The following is a 27,885-nucleotide window of genomic DNA, read 5'->3' as shown; positions in this document are numbered from 1 at the left end:
GAGGACCACACACGGCGTCCACAGGGAACCGTGGCGTGTGCGGTGGCCTCGGGGTGCAACCGTGGGGTGTGCGGTGGCCTCGGGGTGCCAGATCACCCAGGGCCATCTTGGTTCCGACTGCGTGGCTGTACCACTAAACGCAGTGGAGGCCGAATTGGACGTCTCAAGTGGGGCAGGGCCAGGTGAAAATCGGTCAGCTCCGAGAGGGAAATGGAGTTTCCCCACCACCTGTAGGCAGGCTGGCTCCGGCCACAGTGCTCCCCCTCTTCCCTTCGTCCCTTTTCTCCTGGCACCTGGTAGACCAAGATGCCTCTCGGGAGCCGGAATCCTGGGGGAGTGCCAGCTCTCTCCAGCCCTTGGCCAAGCCCTGTCTGCCAATTTGTTTCTAGCTCTGGAGGAGTTAGCCCACAGGCCTTCCGTTCCTGCCTTGTGGCCCAGAATGACTCCCGAGCGCGTTGGAGGGCAGGGCAAGGAGGCTGAAGTCATAATCTCGCGGGGTGCGTTCTCCAGGATCCACCCACCCGGGTGCTTCCTCCCTGGCTTCTGGGCCAGTGTCGTAAGTCTCTGCTCGCCGGTCAGACCTTCCTCTCTTTTCTGCAGGATGACCACTGCCGTCTCAAAGTCCCTCCCCACTTCCTCCCACCGGTGACTTCTCCAGCCCATCGTCCGTATCATAGGGAAGGGATACTTCACGAGTTTCAAGGTTGTAGTTTCAATAGCCGTACCGACGTTACTGAATATATAGTATCCGTCAGGCACTCTAGCAGGAAATCCTGTGCGGTGACCAGCGACCGCTGTCCCCACGCTACGGACGAGAGCTGAGCCTTAGGTCGTGCCCGAGAGCACAGCACACACCTTATACTCACTACACCTGTGATATTCTCGGCGACAGGGCCTGACCACGCACAGTTATCTCTGCCTCTCTGCCAGCTAGCTAGCAAAGGACCTGGCGTATAGTAAGCATTAAGTAAGAAAAAAACCCAAAACTTGTTAAATGCATAACTATATCAGAGATGGCTTCCGAAGCACAGAAACTCAGCCCGGCTGATACACAGGCTCTCCTGGATCCTTTTTGCTATTTACTCAGGGGGAGGTATAATATCTAAAATGGGGGCTGTTGGCTCCGCCTGTGTGGACGGTACTGGTTTTGCTTCATGCAGAATCCGTTGACTGATTGGCCTTTCACCTCGCGCTCCCAGGGTTTTTATGGGCGACGGCCACGGAAGATCGCTTCCGGTTTTGTGTAAGCTGCTCTTGAGGATTTCCTGTATTATTTCATTCCCCATCCTTGTCGTCATCTGGTGCTGCCTGGCAAGTCACCCTGAACGTGGTGGCCTGGTCCCTGGGGCTGTGTTCCGAGAGGGCAAGCCCCGCCTTGCCTGGTGGTCCCAGGCTTCCGATTGGCCAGAGGAGGTCACGTGGCTAAGCCTAGCGTCCGCGAGGGGAGGGCCCTTTTACTCCAGCGCCCGTGGGAGGAGGGGCCGAGAAACCTGACCCTGTTTAATCCCCTGCAATCAATCCGTTACTTTCGGGACAAATTGCGGATTTTCCACCAGAAATTCAGTCTCTCTTAAGGTACTTATGACTTCACTTGGGAGCCGAAAACGCAGTTAGTTGCAGCATACATAGCCTTCGGAGTCTAGTCTGAATTGAGATTCCGACTTGATCACGTACCATTTTGTCTTTGGCGGGTTACTTGCTTGCATCCATATATTCTGGCTTATGACGGAGTCTCATTATATCCTAATTCTCGTTCCCCTTACTCCGTTTTTACTTCTGTCCCTGGGAAGCTCAGAATTAAAATTCACGGCGACCACAGCATTTTGTTTCCTCATTTCCTCAGTCTCGGTGTCTCATCTCTTTTACATTGCTATTTAGGTCTTTGGTTTTAAGCTACCCAATCCCTTTTGGCAGCAGATCGGGTATAAACCTTGGGTAAGACCCACTAGCAAAATTTCCTAAAAACTAAAAACTTCCCGGCACTCCTAGTTCATGGGGAAGTTGTGCTGGGAAGATTCAGGGTTATAGTGCTATTGCATAAGCCCGTGTACACAGGAATGAAAGTGAGTTTGCATGTGCTGCTTGATTGGACTCAGATGAACTTTGCCGTTTTTCGCAACCATGTAAGCTAGCCAGCTCTCTAGTGCGTTCCTCCCAGCACTTACTATATCTGGTCGGACACATCGTCAAGGTTGTTACGATGCGGCTTGGATATCGGAGCATATGCGGTGTTCCCATACACCTACTCTAATCCTTCCAGAGTCTAGCCTTCTGGATAATGCTGCCAAGAATTAGAGAGACTGTGGGGTGATTGGGTGGCTCGCTCTGGGTTGGGCGTCTGACTGTCGGTTTCAGCTTATGTCCTAATCTCACGGTTTGTGGGTTCAAGTCCCGCGTCGGGCTCCACGCGGATAGCACGGAGCCCGGTTGGGATTCTCTCTTCCTCTCTCTGTGCCACTCCCCTGCTCATACATATTCACTCTTTCTCAAAAACAAACAAACAAGAACCATTAAAAAAAAAAAGTATTAGATGGATCATTTATAAAGTTCTGGAACCTGGATTTGCATCTAGTTCTTTCTTGTTCCAAAGCCAATGGACACATCAATCTTTGGCCTGTAGGGAGTAAATTAGCATGTAAATAGGCTCTTTGGAATGCAGCATTAAAAAAACAAAACCCTACCTTGAAAGAGAGTGTTAATTTCTCAGACCTCAGTGCAGAGATGAGATACAAGCACCACTTGGACAGATTCTGTGGAGTCCGCACTTCTTGGTGGTGATTCCTGAATTCCATAGACTCTGTGGGTCTGCGGTGGAACGAAGGCTTGTGACTGGTTATCAGTAACTATGGGGTCTTGGGTAACTCAGGTGATTTCTTGTGCCTTAGTTTTCTCTGCTACAAAATGGAGTGCCGTATGACTTATAAGGTGATTGTGTGGGACAGGGGCTCACTTTTTATCGAGAACCTACTGTCGGTCCTTGCCAGCATCATCATGATGCATGTTACCTCATTTAATTCTTGCAACCTCACCGTGGATGGAAGATATGATTCCTGTTGCCGTGAGCTCCGGCTCAGGAAATCTGAATCTGCCTGCAAGGCCTGAGCTCTTTGCAGCAAATCACCTTCTCCCCATCTTTCCCATTATGATTAAACGAGATAAAGTGTGTGAGTAAGGAGAACAACGTTTGAAACGCAACATTAGCGTAACTTACAATTTTTCTGAAATGGAATCAGAGACGGTAAGAGGAAGGATGGGCGGTCCCCACTTACTGTCTAACAAACTGTGAGCCAGACACTTCACTTAGATGAGCCGGATTTAGCTATTCTAACTGTCCGAGCAGGCACTGGGTCAGCCAGTCCATCCCTGAACTGGCTGGGCGTTGTGGATAGAGCACAGACCCTGGACCACTCAGAGCAGGGTGTGACGCTGGACGCGGCTGCGTGCCTTTGATCCTCTTTTTGGTTCTCAGTTTTCTTGTCTTTGAATGGGGGCGTTAATACCGCATCTCAGTGAAGAATGAGAGAAGCAGCATCCTACAGCTACCCTACCACTCGTGGCGCAGAGCGGCCCCACTTCTCTGTATGTCAGTTCTGTGGAGGTGGCGGCACTGCTATTGTTAGCTTCATCCCGTCCATGTTCTGCATTGGAGGGACAGGGGCAGTTGAGCACGTAGGTTCCTGCGAACTCAAGGTTCGTGTCCAGTGTACCTCTTAGTTCCAAAGGTCAGTGCCAGCAGTGGCCATAAGCACACAAGATCAGTTCCGTCTTTTGTTGACCAGTTTCTTGGAGGGAATGGTCGGTAGGGAAGGAGATGGACACAGAGAAGAAGGGCCCCTCGGCAGGCCTGGAAGAGCCAAACCCTGTCCGGGACAGCAGGGACCTTCCCAATTCCTGAGGGAAGATGGAGACCTCCCTGGGTTCTAGAATAGCATCTTCACCTAACGCCTTGAGAGCAGAGGCCAGGCTCACAACCTCTTTCTAGAAACAGCTCCTGTGCCGCCCCGGGGTTCTCCAGCTGCTTTGGGCGGTCTTCCCAGCCTGCCGCCAGATACAAGCCAACTGCCATAACGCCTTAATGATATGAAATAGTGCATAGGTTTGAAGTTCCAACCTAAACATGTCTGTGTTTAAATTTATTATTCATGAAGGTAATTTAAAAACATGACAGAAAGTTTGAGAAGTAGAGACAAAAACTCATTATTCTTCACGCTAACACAACCCTTTTTTATTTTAGTGCATTTCATTCCAAGCTAATCCATATGGCTACGTATTTTTATATAGTTGTTTCATTGTGTACATAAAATTTTGTTTCCTGCTTTTCCCTTTAACACATTATAAGCATTTGCATATGGCTGTGTGATCCCTATAATTATAATTTTTAATGGTTGCATAATACTCTTTTGAGGGGCTATAACACAATTTAAGCAGCCTTCTTCCTGGGGACTGTTTTAAGTTTTTTCTTTCTTTTTTTTTTTTTTTTTTTTCCTCAGAAACAATGCTACAACATTCATGCAGAACACTTGCTCCTGATCTCAGGTTAGTTCATTAGGATAAACTCACGGAAATGAGATTTCTCAGCTTAAAGGTTGTAAGTGTCTTTCCAGCTCTTGATACGTGGTGCCCAGTTGAGTTCCGGTCAGGTTGATCTAATCTACACTGTCTCCTTTTGCTTTTTAATAAGATAGCGGGATGTTTGCAACCCATGTTGTAATCCCGCGTGCTGGAATAGTGTGGAAAATGTCCCAGCTGTTGCAGGCAGAGAATGGATGTGTAAATAAACCTGCCAGGGGTTGAGGGATCAAACAGCTTGCCCCCGACCGGCACTGTCCGTCCTGTCCCCTGGCAGAACACAAGAGGGAGGGAGGTTCCCGGGGCAATCAGCATCCCTGGACCAGACATTGCCGGCTGGGCTGGGGCTTTCCCTGTTCTGGGGTGCAGGGCTCCACTACGTGCCACACAAACTAGGGGCTGGATGCGAACGCCCCACTTGGCCCCCTCTGATCTGATCTAAATAACCTCCTAAGAAAAGAGCGTGGCGCAGTGGAAGAAAACAGTGTTTGGGGACAGGCTGGCGTGGAACCCGGGCTCAGGCTGTACTACGGCAACCTACTTTCCCCGTCTGTTTACTTACCCATAAAGTTGGGCTAACGATGTATGCCCGTGTTCTGTTTGCGCAAATCCTTTGTGAAAGAAGAATTTGCGACTAATAAAAGGAAGTCCCGGTGAGAAAAAACAGATTTGGGCCAGCCATCCTAGGGCTGGGGGGGGGGGGGGGGGGTTTCGTTCCTACGGCGGGCAGGGAGCCACCGCGCCCTGAATGAAGAGAATGCTCATGAGAACATGTAAATTTTAAACTAATCAAGGCGAATGCTGTATAGTTCCCGTGTGCTGCTGCTCATTTGTTAGAAACTTGAGATGGTTTCTCCCCACCGCCTCACGGAGATGCTCCTGAGTGTGTTTTCCTTGCTTTGCGTGCCTCACACGTGGAATTTTTCCGGTCCTCCGGCCACATTCATTGGTTTTCTGAAAAGACCCACGTGGGTCACCATCGTCCTACCTACTCACCTTGCCACGAATTATCATATATTTTCCCAACACCTCCCTCCTCAGCCCTCAGGTTGCATGGCCTTGGCCTTGGCCGTGGAGGTGTGCTGGGCTCCCGCTACCCTCCCCTTCTATCCCAGGGCAGCTTTGGGGAAGCTACCTCCTCTCCCCCTCGCTTCTCTGTTTCTTTCCTTTTTCCAACGCCCAGGTCTCTCTGAATTTAATTGTCCCCAAAGGAAAAGGAATTGAAATCCGAGCTGTACTTGAACTGAGCGTCTCCCCTTTGAGGGGCACGGGTGAGGTACTGTGAGGGGAGCCTCAGGGTGGGGAAGAATTGCCGTATCCGCCTTGGTGGGCAGAGGAGCAAGCGAGAAAACACCGGTTCCGGCCCAGTGCTGGGTACGGGGCGAGGGTTTGGTAAGAGATCCTCCCTCCCACTCGCACCTGGTCAGCTGTACCTGGGCTGTGCCACCAGGAACTTCTGACCCTCACGCTCTGGGATTACGTAAGGGAGGGACAAAAACTTAATTGAAAATGTTCCATTTAGTTTCCAACCCGGGGCCCCTTGGAGCGCTTTAAGGCGTGGCATTCTAGAACTCACTTTTCTCCCGGAGATGCTCTTGAAAACAGATCTGATGCCCAGGGAGGCTCTTTCTCTTAGACAGTTCTTGACGCCAGTGGTTACAGAACCGAGCAACGAAGGAACCAACTGTATGGACCTTAGGTGCCCAGGGGAGGGATTTCATCAGTAAATGTACGAGTCAGTGGCACCTGCTTTTGACAGGGTAGCAAGCATTGCAGCGCGGTTAGTTCCGTGAGACCCCATACACCTCTGAGCTGAAGCAAAGCGGGGACGCAGCGTTGCCACGGTATTGACAGAGAGGTCCGGCTGCTGCCGGGCATAGGGGAATCCTGGTGGTGATCGGGGTGAGGGAGAAGGTGGGGCAGCGTGGGTAGAGGGCAGTGGTTGGGGGGGGGGAACATTTTGGCGGTAAAAGGCTGGTGAGGATGCCACCTGTCTGTCCCTGCTGGCTGCTCGACACCTTGCCGTGCTGACTGCCTGCTTAACCTCTCTCTCCTTTTTTCTCCTCTGTTGAGAATTAATCATTTATTAACACTTTAATACGCAGTTGCTTTTTGCACACGTCACAGGAGAAATGATATTTCTAAAACACCCATTTTTTTTTCTAAAAAGACATTTTCTTGGGGCGCCTGCGTGGCTCAGTTGGTTAAGCGTCCAACTCTTGATTTTCAGCTCAGGTCATGATCTCACGGTTTGTGACATCGGGCCGCGAGTCGGGCTCTGCGCTGACAGTGCAGAACCTGCTTGGAATTCTCTCCCTCCCCCCCCCTCTGCCCCTCCCCTGCTCATGCCTGTGCACACGCTCCCTCTCTCCAAAATAAACATTTCTTAAAAAGCCATTTTCTTGTCAAGTTTGCGGAAATTCATCATTTCTCTAAAGTAAGAGAACCTGCTTCAGCTAACGTTGAAAATTCCAGAACAAGAAGCAGCAGTTAGAAAGCGGCTTTGTCGCAGACCTCCCTCCCCGAAATCGGAGATGCTATTTCTCTGATTCTAGGAAGAAAGAGGTGGAATCCGATCACGCGATTAAAAAAATGAGGCTGTAAACGACTCCTTAAAATAGCAGGTGCTCAGCTAACTTGGGGGCTCTGGATTAAACAACTGCTGCTCTTGCCTTCGGGAATGTTTATGACTTGGCCCCAGAGCCGTCTTGCTTCATAAAATCTTATTTAGGAGCAGGGATGCAGAAAAGCTGCATGTTAATAGCCTGCCTCGTGCCCCCCCGCCCTGGGCCACCTAGTGCTTTGGTCATCTACTGTGAACATGGGCGTTTAGGATGGATTGATTGCTCTTGAAAAGAGAAAATGGTGGTGTGAAATAGACTGCTCCTGGGCTCTGTGTCTCATTGCAACAATTGGCTTTAAAATCAGCATTTATCAAGAGATTCACACCTTAGCTCCCTGCCGGGAGAGGGAGTGGGATTGAAATTGCTATTAGAAAGTGACAAGACAGCCTAGAAATACGTAGTTGACAGACGTCGAACCAGGAGTGTTTAATGTAATTATTTTCTTTTTATGTAAATAAGATCTCTGCACACGTTTAATTAAAAAAAATTTTAAACTATTTTTTAGAATAGCTTTAGATTTGCAGGAGAAAAAAAATGGGAACTTAGTACAGAGAGCCTCATAGACCCTGCACCCAGTTTTCCCTAGTACGACCATCTGAAATTGGTATCCTACCCGGGCACCTGGGTGGCTCAGTCGCTTAAGCGTCCCAACTCTTGATTTAGACTCACATCATGACCTCACAGGTCATAGGATCAAGCCTCACGTTGGGTTCTGCACTGACAGCTCGGAGCCTATTTAGGATTCTCTCTCTCTCTCTCTCTCTCTCTCTCTCCCTCCCTCGCGTGTGCACATGCTCTCTCTCTCTCTCTCTCTCTTTCTCTCAAAATAAACATTAAAAAAATGAGTATGATACATGTATTATAGTCAAAGAACCAATACTGATATGTTGTTATGAACTGGAATCCCTACTTTAGTCAGATTTCTTGAGTTTTTCTTTGAGTGATCATTTTAGGCTCCTCTGGGCTATGACGGTCCTCAGCCTTTCTTGCCTTTGGTGACCTGGATGGTTTTGAGGAGTCCTGGTCAAGGATTTGGTAAAAAAAAAAAAAAGAAAAGAAACTACCCCGTGTTTGAGGTTTGTCTAATGTTTTTCTCCTGATGAGACTGGGGTTAAGGGTTTTGGGGAGGAAGACCACAGAAATAACAGACGTATACCTGTTAACCAATCAGTGAATGAGCTAATGAGGGAAGGCAGGTCCCTCAAATCGGAGGAAGGCAAGTTTGATGTTCTCAGTGATGAGACTTCATGTGTAACTTGTTTGGTGCCTTACAGTCTAGCAGAGCCCTGGCAACATTTCGTGGGCTAGGACGGATCGTTTTGCCATGCCCACGACACACCCCAAAACCTTTCCTCGGTGCGTCTCAGGTTCTGGAGTTTCTGGATTGAGCGGGCCGGGGCACCGATGGACCTTGCATCTGTACGTGGCCACGGGGATCTAAACAGGAAGATGATGACTAAATTAAGGCAATTGGCCGTGTACGGAGAGAGTGGGCAGGGTGATGCCCCTGGCCCTCTGCATGTTAGAAAAGTTGAATAACAGGGGAGAAATAGCAGTGCTATTCTGACTCACGACTTCGGTCCACGGGATCGTTACAGCTTCCAAACAACCAGCAGCCCCCACGGTACTGCTCGGCAGCCTGCATTTCTCTGAGACGACGCTGCGAACCAAACAAAGCCGTGACCTCAGCCTGCATTTCTCTGAGACGACGCTGCGAACCAAACAAAGCCGTGACCTTTATCATAGTGTGTTTTTCATGTGTGAGCAAGCGATCATGTACGAAGCAGCCTGTGACTTGAACCCACCGTAGACACTTGGCCCTTCCATTTTAGCAGCATTGGGTTTCATGAGCTCAGTTGGAGTCGTGAATGGGAAAAACCGTAAGCGCATCAGCGAGACTGGTGGCTCTTAACCCTGACTGTGCATTAGCGCTGCCTGGGGAGCGTCTGGAAAAACAGTCCAGCTGGATCCCATCCCCAGAGGTTGTGATTCAGTTGGCTGGGGCAGGACCAGGCCTTGGAGAAAGCCGGGAGACTTGGGCTTTCTGTCTTGTTTCCTTCCCCGTAGGTCCCGATTCTTCAGCCCTTCCTGTGTTTTGACACTAACCTGAATAAAGGTTTTGGAAACTGGCTGGAGGTTGCTGTTGGAAGCTCACCCTGAGCTTTTTCTACTCCTCCAGCTTGTGTGACCAGCTCTCCCCCAGCAATGAAACCTGGGGTGGGGGAGTTCTCACTGGTGCCCTTGGAGAATATTCAGAAATGGTTGAGCGACTGAGCCAGCATAGTTCTGGTCTCTACAGTATGTTATGCTCCCTTTCTATTCTGATTGGGAGGTAGGGGAATACTTTTCCTCTTAAGTTATTGCTTTCAGTGGGAACTTATTTAGAAGTGGAAATCTTTTTTTTTTTTCCTCTAATTACTGTCATGTCTCACTGCTTTGATTTAAAAAAATGTTATTTAAGTGTAGTTGCTGTATGATGTTATAGAAGCTCTCTCTTTTATAAATGCATAGTGTTTGTAGGGTACAGGCTTCTGGTTTTAGCAGATGTTTGGTCAGGGTTCAAAGTGATCTGACTACTAGCCTAACTAAAGGGGCTTTCCTTGGGTATTGTAACATTTTTAGACTGTTTCCCAGTGAGTTAAAATTCCATTCACCAATTTATTAACAGGTCACACACCCTATTTGGAAAGAAGAATTTCAAATAGGTGATGTGACACCTCACATCAGCAGGTTTTTTTCATCCTCTCATAAGAAGACCTAGGAATTATTTCCCAGTACTATTCTGGGGGGAGGGGATACCCACCCAGAAACATTAGAAACAATAAATAGTCCTTCTGGTTCCTCTGTAGATCACTTTATAGTGAGAATGCCGGGGTGTGGGAGTTCTTGGTCTTTAGCAGGGAACTAAGTCGACTCTTAAAAATTTGCTTCCAGGTGGGGGCCCCTGGGTGGCTCAGTCGGTTAAGCATCCGACTTCGGCTCAGGTCATGATCTCAACGGTTTGTGGGTTCGAGACCCACGTCGGGCTCTGCGCTGACAGCTCAGAGCCTGGATCCGGCTTCAGATTCTGTGTCTCCCTCTCTCTGCCCCTCCCCTGCTCATGCTGTGTCTCTCTCAGAAATAAATGTTAAAAAAAAATTTTTTTTTTTTAAATTTGCAGGGCGCCTTGGTGACTCAGTTAAGAATCCAGCTTCGGCTCAGGTCATGATCTCATGGTTCGTGCGTTCGAGCCCCACATTGGGCTCTGTGCTGACAGCTCAGAGCCTGGAGCCTGCTTCAGATTCTGTGTCTCCCTCTCTCTCTGCCCCTCCCCCACTCATGCTCTGACTCTCTCTCTCTCTCTCTCTCCAAAATATTTAAAAAACAATTTTTTTTTTTAAATTTGCCCCCAGGTAAACAATTCAGTTAGTTTTCAGTGTCACTGGGCTGTGGAAATATAAATGATCACATCTTTTCAACAAATCTGGCAACCTGGCCTTTCCCCCCACCCCCGCCCCCAGAACTTGAATGTTTTTGTACGGATTGGTTGTGGTCGAGGTGCTACTGAACAGTCATTAAGGAACAGTGGAAAGTAGACAATTGAGGAGAAAAAAAGCCAAGTAGTCATTCAGAAGGTATTTTTGGTTACTTAATCTGCCTCCGAGCATATGGTCTCGTCAGCTGAAAAAATTTAACAGTGAGAAACTATATTTCAGTAACGGGAGATTAAAAACAACCTATTTATTTTCTCCCCCCCCCCCCCACAGTGATATTTTTATCTCTGTTACCAAATACAAGTGTTAGCCACTTAACATTTACAAAGGCAGCCTTTGATGCGCCCACAATGTGCATCCACCTTTCTCGTCTTGGTTTTACACGTGGAGGTATGTTTGCTTCCGGGGTGATTCGGGATCCAAACACGTTACCCTACGTGGCATTAGTCTTTATGTTGGCCTGTGGACAAGAGGTCCACGTGAGATGAGGGAACGTTTTACTGCACAGGCTTGACCCTTTTGTGACTCTGCTCTCGGGCTCTCATCGCCTCGTGGCCCCCATGTGTGGATAACTGACTGGGCTGTAGCCGTGTTCTGTCCTCCCCTCCGCCACCCTTCAGGTCTTGGGCATGGAATGAATGTAGTGGTTTCAGAACACGTTCACCAGTTCTTTGGCAGTCTTCTTCTGCCAGAACGTGGGCTCTGATTCCCCTCCCCTTGAACGTGGGCTGGACGTAGCGATGTGCTCCCCGCCACCAGAATGTGGCCGGTGTGACGGTGTGTGGTTTCCAAGACTAAGTGGTGAAGGGAGTCCTGGCGTCTGCCTCCCTCCCTCTGTCTGTCTCCCCCCCCCCCAACCTTCCCCTCCCGTCAGATCTCTCACCGTGGGGGAGGCCAGCTGCCGCGCTGCGAGGGCATTCGCGCAGCCCTGGGCAGGAGTCCGTGGTAAGGCACTGTGGCCTCCCCCGGCGGCTGTGTGAGTGAACACCCTTGGGAGCGGCCCCTCAGCGCGGTCAGACCCTCAGATGGTTGGCAGCCCCGGCCGCCGTCTTCACTGCGGCCTCTTGAGAGACCGTGAGCCGGAACCACCCAGATTCCTGACTCTGAGAAGCTGGGTGAGATAATAAATGTTTCTTGTTTTCAGGCTCCTCGGTTTTGAGGGAACTTATTTTGCGCTGGTTGATAACCTAAGACACTTAGCCCTTGCCGATCGCTTTTCCCATCTGGGACAAGAAGGGTTGGACCCATCAGTGCCCTTAACAAGTCGATGGTGATCTGTTAGTATGGAAAAGGCTGCTTGCACAGCCCGCTGACCCTCGCTGTCCCCGCCCCAACACCACCACAGAGGCCTTTCTGCCTCCACGCCCGTGACCCGGAAGCAGCTTTCACAGCCCTTCCCTCCGCAGCCTCTCTGGCAAAAGCCAAGCCCAATTTTTATTTATTTCTTCTTACTTTTTTTTTTTTTTTAAATGCTTATTTTGTGAGAGAGAGAGAGAGAGTGCACGCACGAGTAGGGGGGGAGGGGCAGAGAGAGGTGGGGACAGAGGATCCAAAGCAGGCTCTGTGCTGACAGCAGAAGGCCCGAGGCTTGAACTCACAAACTGAGATCAGGTCTTGAGCCGAAGTCGGACACGTAACCGACTGAGCCACCTAGGCCCCCGCTTCTAATTTTTTTAATTTATTTTTTTTATTTCTTCTTATTTTGAAACAAAGACAGATCATACTGGGAATATGATGGGGAATATTCCTTAAATAAATAAAGCTATATTTACACTGAATTAATTTTTGTAACTGTGCCATAAACCAACCTATTGGATTGACTATTTCTGAAAAACGTGTCATTTTATTAAAACCTACTGCTCTTGGGGCGCCTGGGTGGCGCAGTCGGTTAAGCGTCCGACTTCAGCCGGGTCACGATCTCGCGGTCCGGGAGTTCGAGCCCCGCGTCGGGCTCTGGGCTGACGGCTCGGAGCCTGGAACCTGTTTCCGATTCTGTGTCTCCCTCTCTCTCTGCCCCTCCCCCGTTCATGCTCTGTCTCTCTCTGTCCCGAAAATAAATAAACGTTGAAAAAAAAAATTTAAAAAAAAAAAAACAAAAACCTACTGCTCTTTTATCTTCTTAGAAACGAGATGAATTTTGGCTGCTGCTCTCTCTAATTATGCTAGATAAATAGACATCACTCGGTCATTTATTTCCATCTGATCTCAGTCCCAGCCTGACTTGATCACCATTTGTGCTTCAGGTAACAGACTGCTTCTGTTACCCATTCGTAAGAACAGCGTGGGCACAGTGTGTATCTAGAACTTCTAAAGACTCTGTGAAAACTCACCCAATTCAAATACGCTTAATAATAGCTATGAGCCCAGGTACGTGAGTAAGTGGGAGGACAGGAGATTGCGTTTTGCATTATCTGGGCTCATATGCCCTTTCCCAAGGGAGAGACAGCCTCAGTGCCAGAGGTGAGGCTCTCTCCGGGTCTTTCCCACACTGTGGTCCAAACAGTGAAGACGAGTGGGGGGTGTGGGGTGGGGGGTAGCAGCATCCTCCCTGCTCCGTGATCGTTGATATGGGTGGGAGACCTCTGGCTAAAGAAACCTCCCTGAGGGAACCCACTTTGCAGCCTGATCCGCAGTCCCGTGTTCAGCCTGCGTTAGTCATTCCGCATGTCAGTTCCATGTCAGTATCCCTCCTCTGCAAGCCAGAGACACAAAGCAGAGAGGAGGCTGCCGCCCCCCGGGAATAACAGCAGGCTGACCGGGTCCCAGGCCTTGAATGCTCTGCAACTTCTGACCCAGCATCAAACCGCATCATTACTCCTCTAATCTTAGCCGTTTCTACTTGTCACTGAAAAGAGGACCTGCCTGTCACCGCATCATTTTCTCTTAAATGGGAGGAAACACATCAGTTGGTAACACGTCCCGCCTGTCAGCGGGTCCTGGGCACTGGAGCCTTCTCCACACTGTTGCATTTCACACGTCTCCCCTTTGAAACGAGCCTCCACACCCCCTCCCCACCCCCCCCCCCCCGGGTGTAAATATGATTCATCATGTATGTAGATGTATTGGGGGGGGGGGGTTGTCATGAAAAGCTTCCACTGCAAAGTGGACGAAGCCAGTCAGATCAATCTGAGTAAGTAGTGTGAGGGTGTTTGGTCCCAACTCCGTTTATTATCATGTGACCAACCTGAGACCAGTGCCACACTTGGTGCCATGGGATACACCAGAAATGTGACAGAGCCCTCCTGCCCTCCAAGGACCTGAAGAGCTTTTGCATACCAACCATGTGAAATGGGGTGGAAAGTATAAAAAAGCTGAGAATACCCGGTACCCAGGAACGCCAAGGGCAGGCAGGGACCATGAGACCTTCAGCCGGTGCCCCAGTGGAGGGAGGGAGGCTGGTGACTTCCTCAGATCCCTGTGGCGAGACCCCGAGGCTCCAGCTCGTGGGCCAGGGCTCTTCCCAATTTGTCATGTGTCCTGCATCTCCCTCTGCCCTGGGACCCGTTCTCACTTGGCTCATACCCCCCACCCCCAGCCGATGGTCTCACATGCCCGCCAGCAGCTTCGATGGCCTCCTGCCTTTCCAGAACTCCAGCCCTGTGTCTCCTGTGTCTGCCAGGTACCTCCTCTCGGTGTCTTTCGGGAACCTCCACATTTCCGGAACAGGCTCGTCTGTATCTCCCAGCTCCCCTCCTTGCCCCACCTGGACAACTTTCTCGTGTTCCTTAGCGGTGAATGCCCCTCCTGTCTGAAACGCCCAGGTCAGAACTCTCCATGTCGGATTCCTTCCTTCCTGCCTGCTTTCCTCTTCCAGTCCTCGCCCTGTGGTCGCGCCGGTCTCCTCTCTGCATCTCTGGGACCCAGGCTTGAGCCGGCTCCCCGCCGTCCCTTGCTGCATTGCCCTCGTGGGCCCCTGGCCTCTCTTCTGCCCCCTCCGTCTGCTCCCTACACTACAGCCAACGCGATGTTTCTGGAACGGAAGTCTCAAGTCTCGGTATCTCACCACTTCCATGTCTTCCCATTCTCTACCTTTCATTTTCTTCCCTCCACCAGAACCCTCATCTCCCCCAGAGCCCCATCATTTCTCCTTGCCAGGTCCATTCTAGACCCCTCAGATCTCTGCTAAGGTGTCACTTCTTGGCCACAGGCTTCTCGGAGCCTTCCCCACACTCTGCAGGGTCTGTGGCACTGTGCCATCAGGTGGGATGCTTGTTTGCGCCCGAGTGGGCACGCTCAGCCAAGGTGAACCTGCCCACTCCTCACTGTATCTCTGGGGACGTTCTTCCATCTAGCAAAGGCCGTGGGTCAGGGTTACGGGAGGAGAGTGGAACATGACAAGCGTCTGGAAGGGTGAGCTGTTGACAGGGGGTGCGTTGTACATGGGCACCGGCTGTCTCAGCCAGTGAATCCGATCAATCATCCTGAACAATTAGGAATTTACAGTGATCAGACATATCCTGAGATGAATGAATGGCTAATACATTGTTTTGCTTTACTCGTGTCTATCTAGCTGGTAGTGGGGGAAGTTATTTTACCTAAAGGCAGTACAGCAGAATGATTGAGACCGTGGACTCCGGTACTGAATCCCCTGGGGTTTGGGCACCTGGGTGGCTCAGTCGGGTAAGTGTCCGACTTTGGCCCAGGTCATGATCACACAGTTTGTGAGTTCGAGCCCCGCGTCGAGCTCTGTGCTGACAGCTCAGAGCCTGGAGTCTGCTTTGGATTCTGTGTCTCCCTCTCTCTCTCTTCTCCCCGCCCCCCCCCCCCCACTCATGCTCTGTTTTTCTCTCTCTCTCTCTCTCTCTCTCTCTCAAAAATAAACATTAAAAATTTTAAAATCAATCAATCAGTCCATCCATCCCCTGGGGTTTGAATCTAACCTCATCATGTACTTAAGCTTCCAGTGCCCGGCTTTCTCATCTGTAAAATGGGGGTAGTAATAGCACTGGAAGGAAGTTCACTGTGTGCACAGTGGCTAGAATGGGGCTTGAGTGGCCTAGACAGTTCCCCCTTTTCTTCCTCCTCCTCCTCATGTTACTCTGGGAGCAGGTAGTTTATGTGGTAATTTGCAGTTTTTAACTTGGGAGTCCAGAACGAACGAGTCCTTTGCGAACGACCTCCTGGAACCGTATCCTTGGGCTTTTTTTTTTTTTTTTAATTTTTTTAATGTTTATTTATTTTTGAGACAGAGAGAGAGCATGAACGGGGGAGGGTCAGAGAGAGAGGGAGACACAGAATCCGAAGCAGGCTCCAGGCTCTGAGCTGTCAGCACAGAGCCCGACGCGGGGCTCGAACTCATGGACCGCGAGATCATGACCTGAGCCGAAGTCGGACGCTTAACCGACTGAGCCATCCAGGCGCCCCGTATCCTTGGACTTTTATGATATTGTGAGAATCGGGTTCTTCTAACTTGGTTTAAACTGAGGCCTGATTCATCAAAGGCCAACTTTTGTTTCTTACCCACTATGTGACCCAGGTAGCTCCACGTCCCGTTGTGAACTAGGAATTCTCTGTGAAGCATCCGTGCGCAACACCACGTGTGTCGCAGGCATTCATAATTGGCCCTTAACGTTATTTCACCTGCTTGGGACTTGGCCGTTCAACATGTTCTCATCCCCAGCTTTGGTTTTATGGTGGGCATGGTGGATTTGGGAGGGGGAAGGGAGGCTAAGGAATGTCGCCTCTGGACCCAGTCCGTCTTGCCTGCGGGAAGAAGGAAGCATTTATTTTCTGAGAGAGCACTGATGGTTGACCTGCCTCAATGCTGATTTTGTCAACAGTACAGACAATGCCTTGGTTCTGGGGCACTGGCCCCAGCAGCACCCTTCACTTTTGATTTTATTCAAGTACAAGGTTAAATGGTTTGATCCATTTCGCCACTGTAATGCCTGCAGGGGGGAGAGAGTTATTAGCCACAAAAGGCTACAAGCGAGCTACGAAATAAAAATTAATAATGCTTAATTAAAAGTACGCACAGCATGACTCTGGTAACTTCATTACTCACCGGATTTAGTATTCGTACATTTCCGTATATTGTAAAGGCAGTAGGTTAGATTCTCTTCCTCCCACGCCTTTGCCAAGCTTTCCGCGAAATCATCACTGATAGTAAATTGAAAGTTTATTTTTAACCAAATGGTCTCAAAAGCCAAATTATGAATACCTTTGAAAAACTGCTTGCCGCAAAAAATAAATTGGGATACTGGTGCATTTTAATACTTTTGTTAAAATGCAGGATAAACTCTTCAGAAGTCACAGGACTTGGGGCATTTGAAGGGCAGAGGTCTTGTGACAGGTGCGGGGTGGGGCAGGACCACCAAGGCCCAGGAGCGTTCGTCTCCAGCCCATTGTTCTGCACCTCCCGGGTGCCCCCAACCCATCATTCTCACGGTGGCCCTGGTGGGATAAACCCAGCTGTAGCACTGAAGAAGCAGCTGAAGACAAAGCTGGCCTCAAGAGGGGTTGGAAGCTTAGGCATGGTTTCTCTTTTGTTATTGTACCGTTTGAGTAAAAATGGAGGTTATTGGCAAAGCAAGCCGCATTTGGGAAAAATGCCTGATTTGGCCCAGCACCTGAGAAATTACACTCCTTGCAGGTCTCACTTTACGTTTGAAAGAGCCAGAATGTCTCCAGTGGCCCCCTTTTGCACAACACGCAGCCCACGCTGGTCTGGAGGAGTGCTGGCGGACAAACCTGGGCAGAACTGGTCTGGTCTCTCCCCAGGGAGGGCTCATCCCGACAACATCTGCTCCAGAGAATGGCCAGTCGACACGGCCTGGCTCACGGAAATCTGTGTAGGAAAATGACTAGCCGTAGGACATTTCTGATCTGGGTTCTTCTACAGAAATCTTTCTTACTTGATTCAGAGAAATCAGATTCCAAGTGGTTGAAAGATATATTTAGCTCTGTGGTCATGGAGATGTTTTTTGGTTTGATTTAATGTTGATGGATTAGAGTAAATTGTTTGTGCAGATGAGCTGAATAAGTTCTGCCAGAGCTTATATCTTATTCTGGTTTTACATTAAACCCTTAATTTACAGCTCCGTTCCATTGGCAGTCCTACTAGAGTGAAGCCCGAGGAGAAGCTTGGCTGGTCCTTCCTCCTCCCTCCACTGTTACTCAGCAGAATTAAACAAATCATTTAGCAACGTCAGAGCAGGGCTCAAAGGGACCCAAGAGGGAGAAATCTGGTCCTAAGGTGTCCTTAACCATCTAAGATGTCTGGAGAGCTACCATCATTTTAATGGCTTTAATTTAACCACTACTGAATTATTTTATTTAATCTACTTTCCCTACCTCCCTTCCCCTACCTTCACAAATCCACAAAGCCCTGGGTTTTCCGGAGTATTGCCTTCCCCGAGATATGCAGTGTAAATATAAAATGAAGAGAGAAGTTGCAAATCCTTCCTTGGAAAAGGTCATTCCCACGCTTTTCTCCCCTTCCATACCTCCACCCTCCGAGAAGTTCTGGGATGGGAATTCTCTCTCCCTCCTTGTTACGTCCCCAGGGCTCTCTGGCGTCCCAAGACTTCAAGTGTTTATTGAACTGGTGAGTGAAGGTGTGCTTGAGGAACTGATCAACCCATTTCGTGTCTTTGTTCCCCTTAGGAGGACTGGAATGAAATTGACCCAATTAAAAAGAAAGACCTACATCACAGCAACAGGGATGAGAAAGCACAAAGCATGGAGACCCTCCCTCCAGGTAACTGCAGGGACCCATCTAGCCTCGGGCTGGGAGCTGGGGGCTGGGGGCTGGGAAATCTTCTTGCTCAGAAACCACGAATGAGTCGCGTGTGGCCCTCTGTCGCCTGTGGAGCCCGCGGAGTAGACAGCATGGATTGCAGAGGGCTGCTGGAGACCCTGCCCTCTAGTCATGTTTGGCTGACTTCCTTCAAGCTCCTTAGTGGGGGGTGAAATAAGTGTACTTAGGAGGTGACCAAAATTTGTTGGGAAAAAAAAAAAAGGAATAAAATAGAAAATACAGGATGGTATATATCGGTTCACAGATTTTTTTTTTTTTTAAAAAAGACTTTATTTTTTAGATCAGTTTTAGGCTTGACGGCAAAATTGTGCACAGAGTGCGGAGATTCCCATACATGCCTCCTGCCCCTACACATGCGCGCCTCCCCCGCTCTCAGCATATCCCTGCAGAATGGTCCATTGCTACGTTCAGGGAACCAACGCCGGCACGTCGTAATCCCCCAAAGTCCCTAGTTTACATTACGGTCCACTCTTAGTGCCGTACGTTCTGTGGGTCTGAACAAATATACGGTGGCGTGAATCCACCCCTGCTTTATCCTACAGAATAGTTTCGCTGCCCTAAACGTCCTCCGTGTTCCAGTTATTCATCCCTCCACCGCCCCAGTCCCTGACAACCACCGATCCTTTTTCTGTCTCCATAGTTGGGCCTTTTCCAGAACGTCATCTAGTTAGAATCATACAGCCCGTTGCCTTTCAGATTGGCTTCTTTCACTTAGTAACGTGCATCGACGCTTCCTCCGTGCTTTCTTGTGGCCTGATGGTGTATTTGTTCTCACCACTGAATACGACTGTGTTGCCTGAGTGGACCCCAGTTTACCCATCCACCTCCTGAAGGACATCTTGGTTGCTTCTGAGCTTTGGCAGCTGTGACTAAAGCTGCTGTAAACATCTCTGGGCGGGTTTGTGTGTACGTGTAAGTTTTCCGTTCATTTGGGTGCGGACCACGGAATAAGACGGCTGGATCACGTAGTAAGAGTACGTGTGGTTTTGCAAGAAACTACCAAGCTGTCTTCCGAAGTGGCTGTACCATTTTGCATTCCCACCAGCAACGAATGAGAGTTCCTTTTGCCCCGCTTCCGCAGCAGCGTCTGGTACGGTCAGTGTTTTTGATTTGGGCTGTTTTAATAGGTTGGAAGTGGAATCTCGTTATTTAAATCTGCATTTCCCTAACGATATATGATACTGAGTTTCTTTTGATAAATTTATTTACCCTCCATTTGTCTTCTTTGGGGAAGTACCTGCTCAGGTCTTTCATCCATTTTTTTTTTTTTTTTTAAGCGGGTTGCCCATTTACCGAATTTTAAACGTTCTTTCCATATTTTGGATAACCATCCCCCATCAGATATGTCGTTTGTAAATTCTTTCTCTCAGGCTTTGGCTCGTCTTCTTGTTCTTTGGACAATGTCTTTCCCAAAGCAGATATTTTAATTTTAATGAGATTGAGCTTTATCAGTCCTTTCATGGATCACGCCTTTGACGTTATATCTGAAAAGTCATTGCCAAAATCACCTAGATTTTTTTCCTACATTTTGTTTCAGGAGTTTTATAGTTTGGCTTTATAATCAGGTCTTTGATCCATTTTGAGTTTACTTTTGAGAAGAGTGGAAGATCTGTGTCTAGATGGACTGGTTGATGGGTTGCATGTGGATGTCCTGATGTTCCAGCCCCGTTTGTTAGAAAGCTACCTTTGCCCCATTGTATTGCCTTTGCTCCTTTGTCAAATACCACATTGTCTTGATTACTTTAACTTTATAGTAGTTCTTGAATTTGGGTGATGTCAGTCCTCCCAACTTCGTACTTCATCTTCAGTATTGTGTTGGCTATTCTGTTTTTTGTGTTTTTTGGGGTTTTTTTGCCTTTTGTATAAACTTGAGAATCGGTTGATGCTCAGAAAATAATTTGCTGGGATGTTCATTTGTTTGTGTTGAATTTATAGATCAGGCTGTAAGAATTGACATCTTGACAGTATTGAGTCTTATTACTCATGAACGTGGACTGTCTCCATTTATTTAGTTCTTTCTTTATTTTCATTGTCAGTGTTACAGTTTTCCTCATACAAATTTTATGCCTATCTTGTTAAGTTTCTATCAAAGTATTTACATTTGGGGGTGCTAATGTAAATGGTATTTTTTTTTAATTTCAAATTCCACTTGTTCATTGTTCGTATATAAGAAAGCAGTTGGTTGTTGTATATTAACCGTGTATCCTGCATCCTTGCAGTAATTACTTAGTAGTCCCAGGAGGTTTCAATGCTTTCAGATTTTCTACATAGACAGTCATATCATTTGCAAACATCTTCCTTCTTAATCTATAGCGTACTTTTTGTTTCCTAGCATTAGCTAGGACTTCTAGTATGATGTCGAAAAGTGGTAAACATCCTTGCCATATTATTTCTTACCTTGGAGAGCGAGCATGAGCGGGGGAGAGGGGTGGCAGGGGGTGGGGCGGGTAGAGAGAGGGAGAGTTGCAAGCCGATGCCACACTCAGCACAGAGCCCAACAAAGGGCTCGATCCCACAACCCTGGGATTGTGACCTGGGCCGAAATCAAGAGTGGATGCTTAACTAACCAAGTCACCCAGGTGTCCTTCCTTGCCATATTTCTGATCTTAGCAGGAAAGCTTCTAGTTCCCTACCACTAAGTATGAAGTTAGCTCTAAGTTTTTTGTAGATGTTCTTTATCAAGCTGAAGAAGTTTCCCCTCTATTCCTAGAATAGAGTTTTTATCATGAAGGAGTATTGGATTTTGTCAAATGGATTACATTAATCGGCTTTCACATGTTGAACCAGTCTTGCATACCTAAGATCAATCCTACTTTGTCATGGTTTTGGATTCAATTTGCTAATATTTTGTTGAAGATTTTTGCATCTACATTCATAAGAGATATTGGTTTGCCATTTTCTTGTGATGTCTTTGGTTTTGTTATTAGGGTAATGTTGGCTCCATAGGATGAGTTAGGAAGTATTAACTTTGCTTCTATCTTTTGAAGGAGATTGTAGAGAATTAGTAATGATTTCTTCCTTAAGTGTTTGGTAGACTTCATCAGTAAACCCATGTAGGCTCAGTGCTTTCTGTTTTGGAAGTAGATTTGTTGAGGACAACATACAGCTAGTTGGGTCTTGTTTACTGATCTTCTCTGACTCTGTCTTTTAATTGGTGTATTAGACCATTGCTATTTAAGGTGGTTATTACTATAGTTGTATTGATATGTACCATATTTGTTAGCCTTTTCTATTCCTTGCCTTGTTCTGTTATTTTTGTCTTCTACACTGTTTCTGCCTTTTGTAGCTTTCATTGAGCATTTTACATAATTCCATTTTTCTCTCCTATTTTTTCCCATTGTTTTAGTGGTTGGCCTAGTGTTTGCAATATGCATTTAGAACTAATCCAAGTCTAATTTCAAATAACACTAGACTGCTTCATAGTTAGTGTAAGTATCGTATAACAACATATTAAGAATTCTTCCCTCCTGTTCCTTGAATCATCACTGTCATTCATTTCATATGTACAGTGTGTACCTAAATATAAGCATGCAAAATTGTTGCTATTATTATTTTGAACAAACCTTTACCTGTTATATCAATTGAGGATAAGAAAAATTAAAGTTGGGGGCGCCTGGCTGGCTTCATCGGTTAAGCGTCCGACTCTTGGTTTCAGCTCAGGTCGTGATCTTAGTTTGTTGGTTTGATTCCTCAATTGGGCTCTGTGCTGACAACGCGGAGCCTGCTTCGGATCCTTCCTCCCTCCCTCCCTTTCTCTCTCTCTCTGCTCCTCCCCTGTGTGCTCTCTCTCTCTCTCTCTCAAAAATAATAAACTTAAAAAAAAATTAAAGTTGTCATTTTACCATCACTTATTCCTTCTCTGATGTTCTTACTTTTTTATGGAGATTTGAGTTTCTGCCCTGTATCATTTTCCTTCTCTCTGAAGAGCTCCTTTTAATATTTCTTGCAAGGCAGGTCTACTGGCCACAGATTGCCTCAATTTCTGTTATCTGAGAAAGTCTTTATTTCGCCTTCACTTTGGAAGATTATTTTCACGGAGTATAGAATTCTAGGTTGGCAATTTTTTTTCTCTCAAAACTATAGATATTTCATTCCATTCTCTTCTTGCTTGCACGGTTTATGAGTAGCTGGATAGAATTCTTATCTTTGTTTCTCTGTTTCCTTCCTCCCCATCTTCTTTCAAGATTTTTTTAAAGGGGCACCTGGCTGGCTCACTTGGTAGGACATGCAACTCTCGATCTCGGGGTTGTGAGTTCAAGCTTCATGTTGGGTGCAGAGATGACTTAAAAATAAAATCCTAAAAAAATAAATAAATACAAGTAAATAAAAATAAAATGTTGACTTTTGCTGTTTGAATATGCTATGTCTAGGTGTAGTTTTTTGTTTTTTATGTTTTCTGTCTTTTTGTTATTTATCCCACTTGGTGTTTTCTGATCTTCCTGCAGCTGTGATTCAGCATCTGACATTAACGTGAGGAAATTCTCAGTCATTACCACTTCAAATAAATCTTTTATTCCTGCCTCTCTTCCTTCTCGTTCTGGTAGTCCCATTATATATGTGTGTACATTTTGGTAGTTATCCAGCATTTCCTGGATAACTCCATTCTGATTTCTTTCAGCGTTCTTTTGTTCTTTGTTTTTTAAATCTCTGCTTTCCAGTTCAGAAGTTTCTACTGTCATATCCTCAAGCTCAGAGAGTCTTCTGTCAGCTGTGCCCAGTTTAGTGGGATGAGTCCATCAAAGCCACTCTTCATTTCTGTTACAGTGTTTTGATCTCTAGTAATTCTGTATGGTTCTTGACTAGAATTTTCACTTCTGTTTCTCTGTTCTTCATTTGTCCTTCCATGTTGTCTACTTTTTCCATTAGAGCTTTTAACATACGAATCGTAGTTGTTTTAAATTCCTGGTATGGTAATTCCTACATCCCTGCCATATCTAAGCCCGTTTTGATGCTTTCTTTGTCTCTTCAAACTTTGTTTTTTGCCTTTTAGTATGCCTTGTAAGTTTTTCTTAAAAGCCGAGTATGATGTGCTGGGTAAAAGGAACTCAAGTAAATAGGCCTGTAGTGATAAGGTAGGTGTGGGGACAAGGGAAGCCTTCCATAGTCATTTGCTAGGTTTCATCTTTTAGTGAGCCTGTGCCCCTGGGCTGTGAACTTCACAATTGCTTCCCAGTTTCTCTCCCACATGGGTGGGACAGGGCAGCTAAAGTTGATTAGAAAGGAGTATTTCCCTTCTTCCACGCAGAAGGCTAGGGGCAGGCTGGGGTCCAGCATTTTCCAACTTTCTCCAGGTTGGTTAGGCTCTGATAAACTTCCATGGGGTTAGGCTGTGGTAAAATAGCTTCTGTTGAGGGCAGGCCTTGTCAAGAACAGAATGCTCTGGCATATTTCCAAATGATCCTTTTTCCTCTCCTGCTGGAAGCATGAAGGAAGGGATCTGTCGTCCAGAAACCTAGTTAAGCTCCTGGAGGTAAAAACTCACAGAGGTATGGGGGGCCACCTATGACTGATGCCCCTGGAGTTTTTAGCTCTCAGGCTTGTCCACAGCGACCTCCCTCCGGCAGTTCATCTGTCACCGTTCTGATTTCGTTACCCGGACAAGGTTCCTGCACAGATGGGTCCTCCAGTAAGTTGTGATTCTCTGTATTCACCTTTGGGTGTCTCCAGTTTTTGGAGTAGCGGTTTGCTCTATGATCTCACTTCTCTCAGGGAACGCAGAAGAGTTATCGATAGCTTAGGATGGAGTGATAACTTCCCAACTCTTCACACGCTGGCCCGGAAAGCCAGAAGTTGGCTCACGAAATTTTTACTTTGTGGTGACGGGGAGTTTGTATATTCGTGTGTCTAACCAAGGTTGGATACGTATCACCCCAGGGAGTGCAAGTCTATACCATTTGTCTATACCCTTCCATTGTCCCAATTGCGCTAGACGGGGGCATGCGTGTGTGAGCACATTAGCTGTATCTATTAGGCCAGCCCCCTCCCTTCTTCCCCAACTCCTGGATGAGTCATGCAGTTCTGAGCCAAGGTTTCTTCCTATGTAAAATAGGCATTTCCCACGCAGTGGGGAGCATCTGAATGGAATACTTCGCTAATAAGGATTTCTTTATTATAATAATAGGATACGCTTCTACTGTGTGGATTCATGAGAGACTTCCTGTGGGTTGTCTTCCATTAAAACCAAGTGTTCTCGTGGATTTTAAGTCCTATATGGAGTGGGAGTGCGAGGGGGAGGCCATCTTCAGGGTGTAAACCAGCTACTACTAAGAGTCATACTCTAGTTAAAAATCAATTCAGTGTGGTATTGACCCTGGCTGTCATGTTTGTAGCTGTTACACAGTTGATTTTCTTCAGAGATAGGACAGGAATATACTGACGGTCCCTTTTTTTCTGAGTTATTACCGATAACTTGCTAAAGGCACCGTGTCCTTTTATTTTGCCGAAGAACTTCAACCTTTTGAGTTGTAACCTTTTTCCTCGCTAAACCCACGTCCACGTGAGTTTTTCTTTAGAAGTTATTTTGCTCTGGGGCGCCTGGGTGGCTCAGTCGGTTAAGGATCCGACTTTGGTTCAGGTCACGATCTCACGGTGCGTGGGTTTGAGCCCCGCGTCGGACTCTGTGCGGTCAGCTCAGAGCCTGGAGCCTGCTTGGGATTCTGTGTCTCCCTCTCTCTTTGCCCCTCCCCCTCTTGCCCTCTGTCTCTCTCAAAAACCAAATAAACATTAAAAAAATTTAAAAAAAAAAGAAGTTATTTTGCTCTGGCTGCGAAACACATTTTCCGCAAGAATGACGGATGCTGCCAGTATTTTGTGGTCGGCAGGGAACCACTGTGCACAGCTCTTGCCTCTGGGTAAAGTGGGTTGTTCAGAAACCCAGCTTCCTGTGTTCTAGGTGTTGGATATCTAGCAGTTGTAGACAGATGGGTGGGAGGAGGCAGCACGAAGCCAAATATAGGAGCCTGGTGTCTTTTAGCATGGCCACAAAACCCACTGACAGATGTAGGAACCAGATTCAAGATAGCAGCGATGCCCCCCGCGACGGCTCCCGCTTTTTTGACCAAACGCCCTATTAGCAAAAATATTTTGAGGATAAGCTCTCCTTCCTCCGTCTATATTAAGACACTTACAGATTAAACACATATTATCACGCGAATCTAGTGATACGTTCCAAAGCACATTTTAAATAAAATATGACGAAGGATTCGGGAAGACCCACTGTGGCTTTACCCCTAAAGATTGCCTTGCATGGCCCCACTCTGGGGATCCTGCTCTTGGGTCCGCCATGGCTTCCAAAAGCCCAGATTATTGTTCCCAACTCGATTTCCCGTCCCAGCCCGCGCTGCTTTTCAATAGACTCTGGGATTTTTTAATAAAGCCAACCAGCAGAGTGGCTGTGGCAGAGGGGAGGCCCGGAGGCTGGGGTCCTGGCCTTCATTTTCTGGTGGAAGCTTAGTCGTCCACGCTCAGCAGTCGATTCACGGGGCCTGAGGAGCACAGAGAAGCCTGTACGCTGAGCCAGGGCGCAGTCTAGAAGGGCTTTGTGACTGGGGTGCAGGAACAGAACTGCAGACGTGAGCACCAGCAGCTGGATTTATGAACGGCCCAGATCTAGCGTTGGCCTGTTAGAGACCCAGGATTTCCTCACCAAGTTCTTGAGTCACAACCCGGTCCGTGAAGGAGATCTGAAAATTGGAGTGAGAGATCTGGTCGGCGTCATCTTTCAGTTCTGTTTATTTGGATCCCACTGTCATCGGGAGAGGCCAGGGGCTGGGGGTGGGGGGCAGTTATGAAGCAGTTTGCTTCCCATCTCACTCAGGTCACGCTGGCCAGGAGTCCTTCTGTCGAAGCTCCCGAAGGTCAAGGGTGACTCAATGAATCCTGCATTTCCCTTGGTAGAACTGCACCTGGTCTGGGTCACAGGCACTTGAAGCCAGATAGATGCCTGCAAATTGACTAAAGAAGGAAGGAGTCGTGGCGCGCCTGGGTGGCTCAGTCGGTTAAGCGTCCGACTTTGGCTGAGGTCATGATCTCACAGTCCATGAGTTCGAGCCCCGCGTCGGGCTCTGTGCTGACAGCTCGGAACCTGGAGTCTGCTTCGGATTCTGTGTCTCCCTCTGACTCTCCCCTGTTCATGCTCTGTCTCTCTCTGTCTCAATAAAAAAGAAGAAGGAAGGAGTCATTTGTTTTCTTTGCTCCCTGGGCCGGTTTCCTGGAGCCTTGGAGAGAAGGCTGTGGTCATGCTCATGGGGAGAGTCCTGCCTCCTGGGAGGCCGCTGGCTTCACAGAGGTAGCACAGCATGCTCACGTGGACACGTCCTTCTACGACGACTGCTTTCTAGAAGTTGAGGAGGAACTGTGAGATTCTTGAGGTCCCGAATGCACTGGGATAGCCCAGCCCTTGTCCACTTTCCAGTTTTTCTGGCCATTTCTGAAATAGTGGCCTCATAGGAACTGGAATGTGAGAGCTGTCCTCTAGAAGCGCGGGGCTCAAGGACAAGGACACTTGTCCACCGAGCTAGGCACTGGGGCGCAGTGCTCAGCGCTGCCACCAGGTAGTTGACCTTAGACAGATAGTGACTATTTTACAGCCTCATTTTCCTTATCTGTAAAATGGCCACACTTTCTTCTGGGAGATCCCTTGATTCTGTTGTTTATTTTTAAAAAAAGAAATTTTTTTTAACGTTTATTTATTACTGAGAGACAGAGAGACACAGAGCATGAGCAGGGGAGGGGCTGAGAGATGGAGAGACACAGAATCTGAAACAGGCTCCAGGCTCTGAGCTGTCAGCACAGAGCCCGACGCGGGGCTCGAACTCACAAACCGCGAGATCATGACCTGAGCCGAAGTCAGACGCTTAACTGACTGAGCCACCCTGGCGCCCTGACTCTGTTGTTTAAACTATACCTTTCTGATGCCTTCCAGTCTCTGTCCCCAGATTAGGACCACCAATCGTACTGTCTTGGAGACAGGGTGAGGATATGTCTTCGTGTCCCATTGCCCTCCTTGTAGATTTCAGGTCTGGAGCAGAAGGCCTTTGGTCCTTGGGTTCTGGGCCCCTTTCTTCCCTTTTGGTCACTGAAGTTGCTTTTCAGTGCTGACTGTCTTTTCTTTCTTTCTTTCTTTCTTTCTTTCTTTCTTTCTTTCTTTTCTTTTTTTTTTTAATTTTTTTTTTCAACGTTTATTTATTTTTGGGACAGAGAGAGACAGAGCATGAATGGGGGAGGGGCAGAGAGAGAGGGAGACACAGAATCGGAAACAGGCTCCAGGCTCTGAGCCATCAGCCCAGAGCCCGACGCGGGGCTCGAACTCACGGACCGCGAGATCGTGACCCGGCTGAAGTCGGACGCTTAACTGACTGCGCCACCCAGGCGCCCCAAGTTTTTTTTTTTTTAATGTCTGTTTATTTTTGAGAGAGAGAGAGACAGAGTGCAAACGGGGGAGGGGCAGAGAGAGAGGGAG

The 27,885-nt window shown here is 47.8% G+C and overlaps 1 protein-coding gene across 4 annotated transcripts in view; it reads left to right on the top strand.

Annotated features, from left to right (window-relative positions):
* GALNT2 (polypeptide N-acetylgalactosaminyltransferase 2) overlaps window positions 1-27,885 on the top strand; it is a 194,846-nt gene that overhangs the window by 82,820 nt on the left and 84,141 nt on the right. For 3 of the 4 annotated variants that reach the window (XM_040464851.1, XM_040464847.1, XM_040464850.1), the window contains exon 2: window positions 18,272-18,365. In XM_040464851.1, coding sequence (XP_040320785.1) covers window positions 18,347-18,365 — 19 coding nt within the window. In that variant the 5' untranslated portion in view covers window positions 18,272-18,346. Of the gene's footprint in view, window positions 1-9,046; window positions 9,074-18,271; window positions 18,366-27,885 lie in introns of those variants that run through there. The other variant, XM_040464848.1, reaches the window with a different exon arrangement.

The sequence above is a fragment of the Herpailurus yagouaroundi genome, unplaced genomic scaffold, assembly GCF_014898765.1.
Source record: "Herpailurus yagouaroundi ecotype Mexico unplaced genomic scaffold, PumYag 530, whole genome shotgun sequence".
Taxonomy (NCBI): Eukaryota; Metazoa; Chordata; class Mammalia; order Carnivora; family Felidae; genus Herpailurus; species Herpailurus yagouaroundi.
The sequence above is the reverse complement of the archived record's forward strand: the minus strand, read 5'-3'. Positions and strand labels throughout refer to the sequence as shown.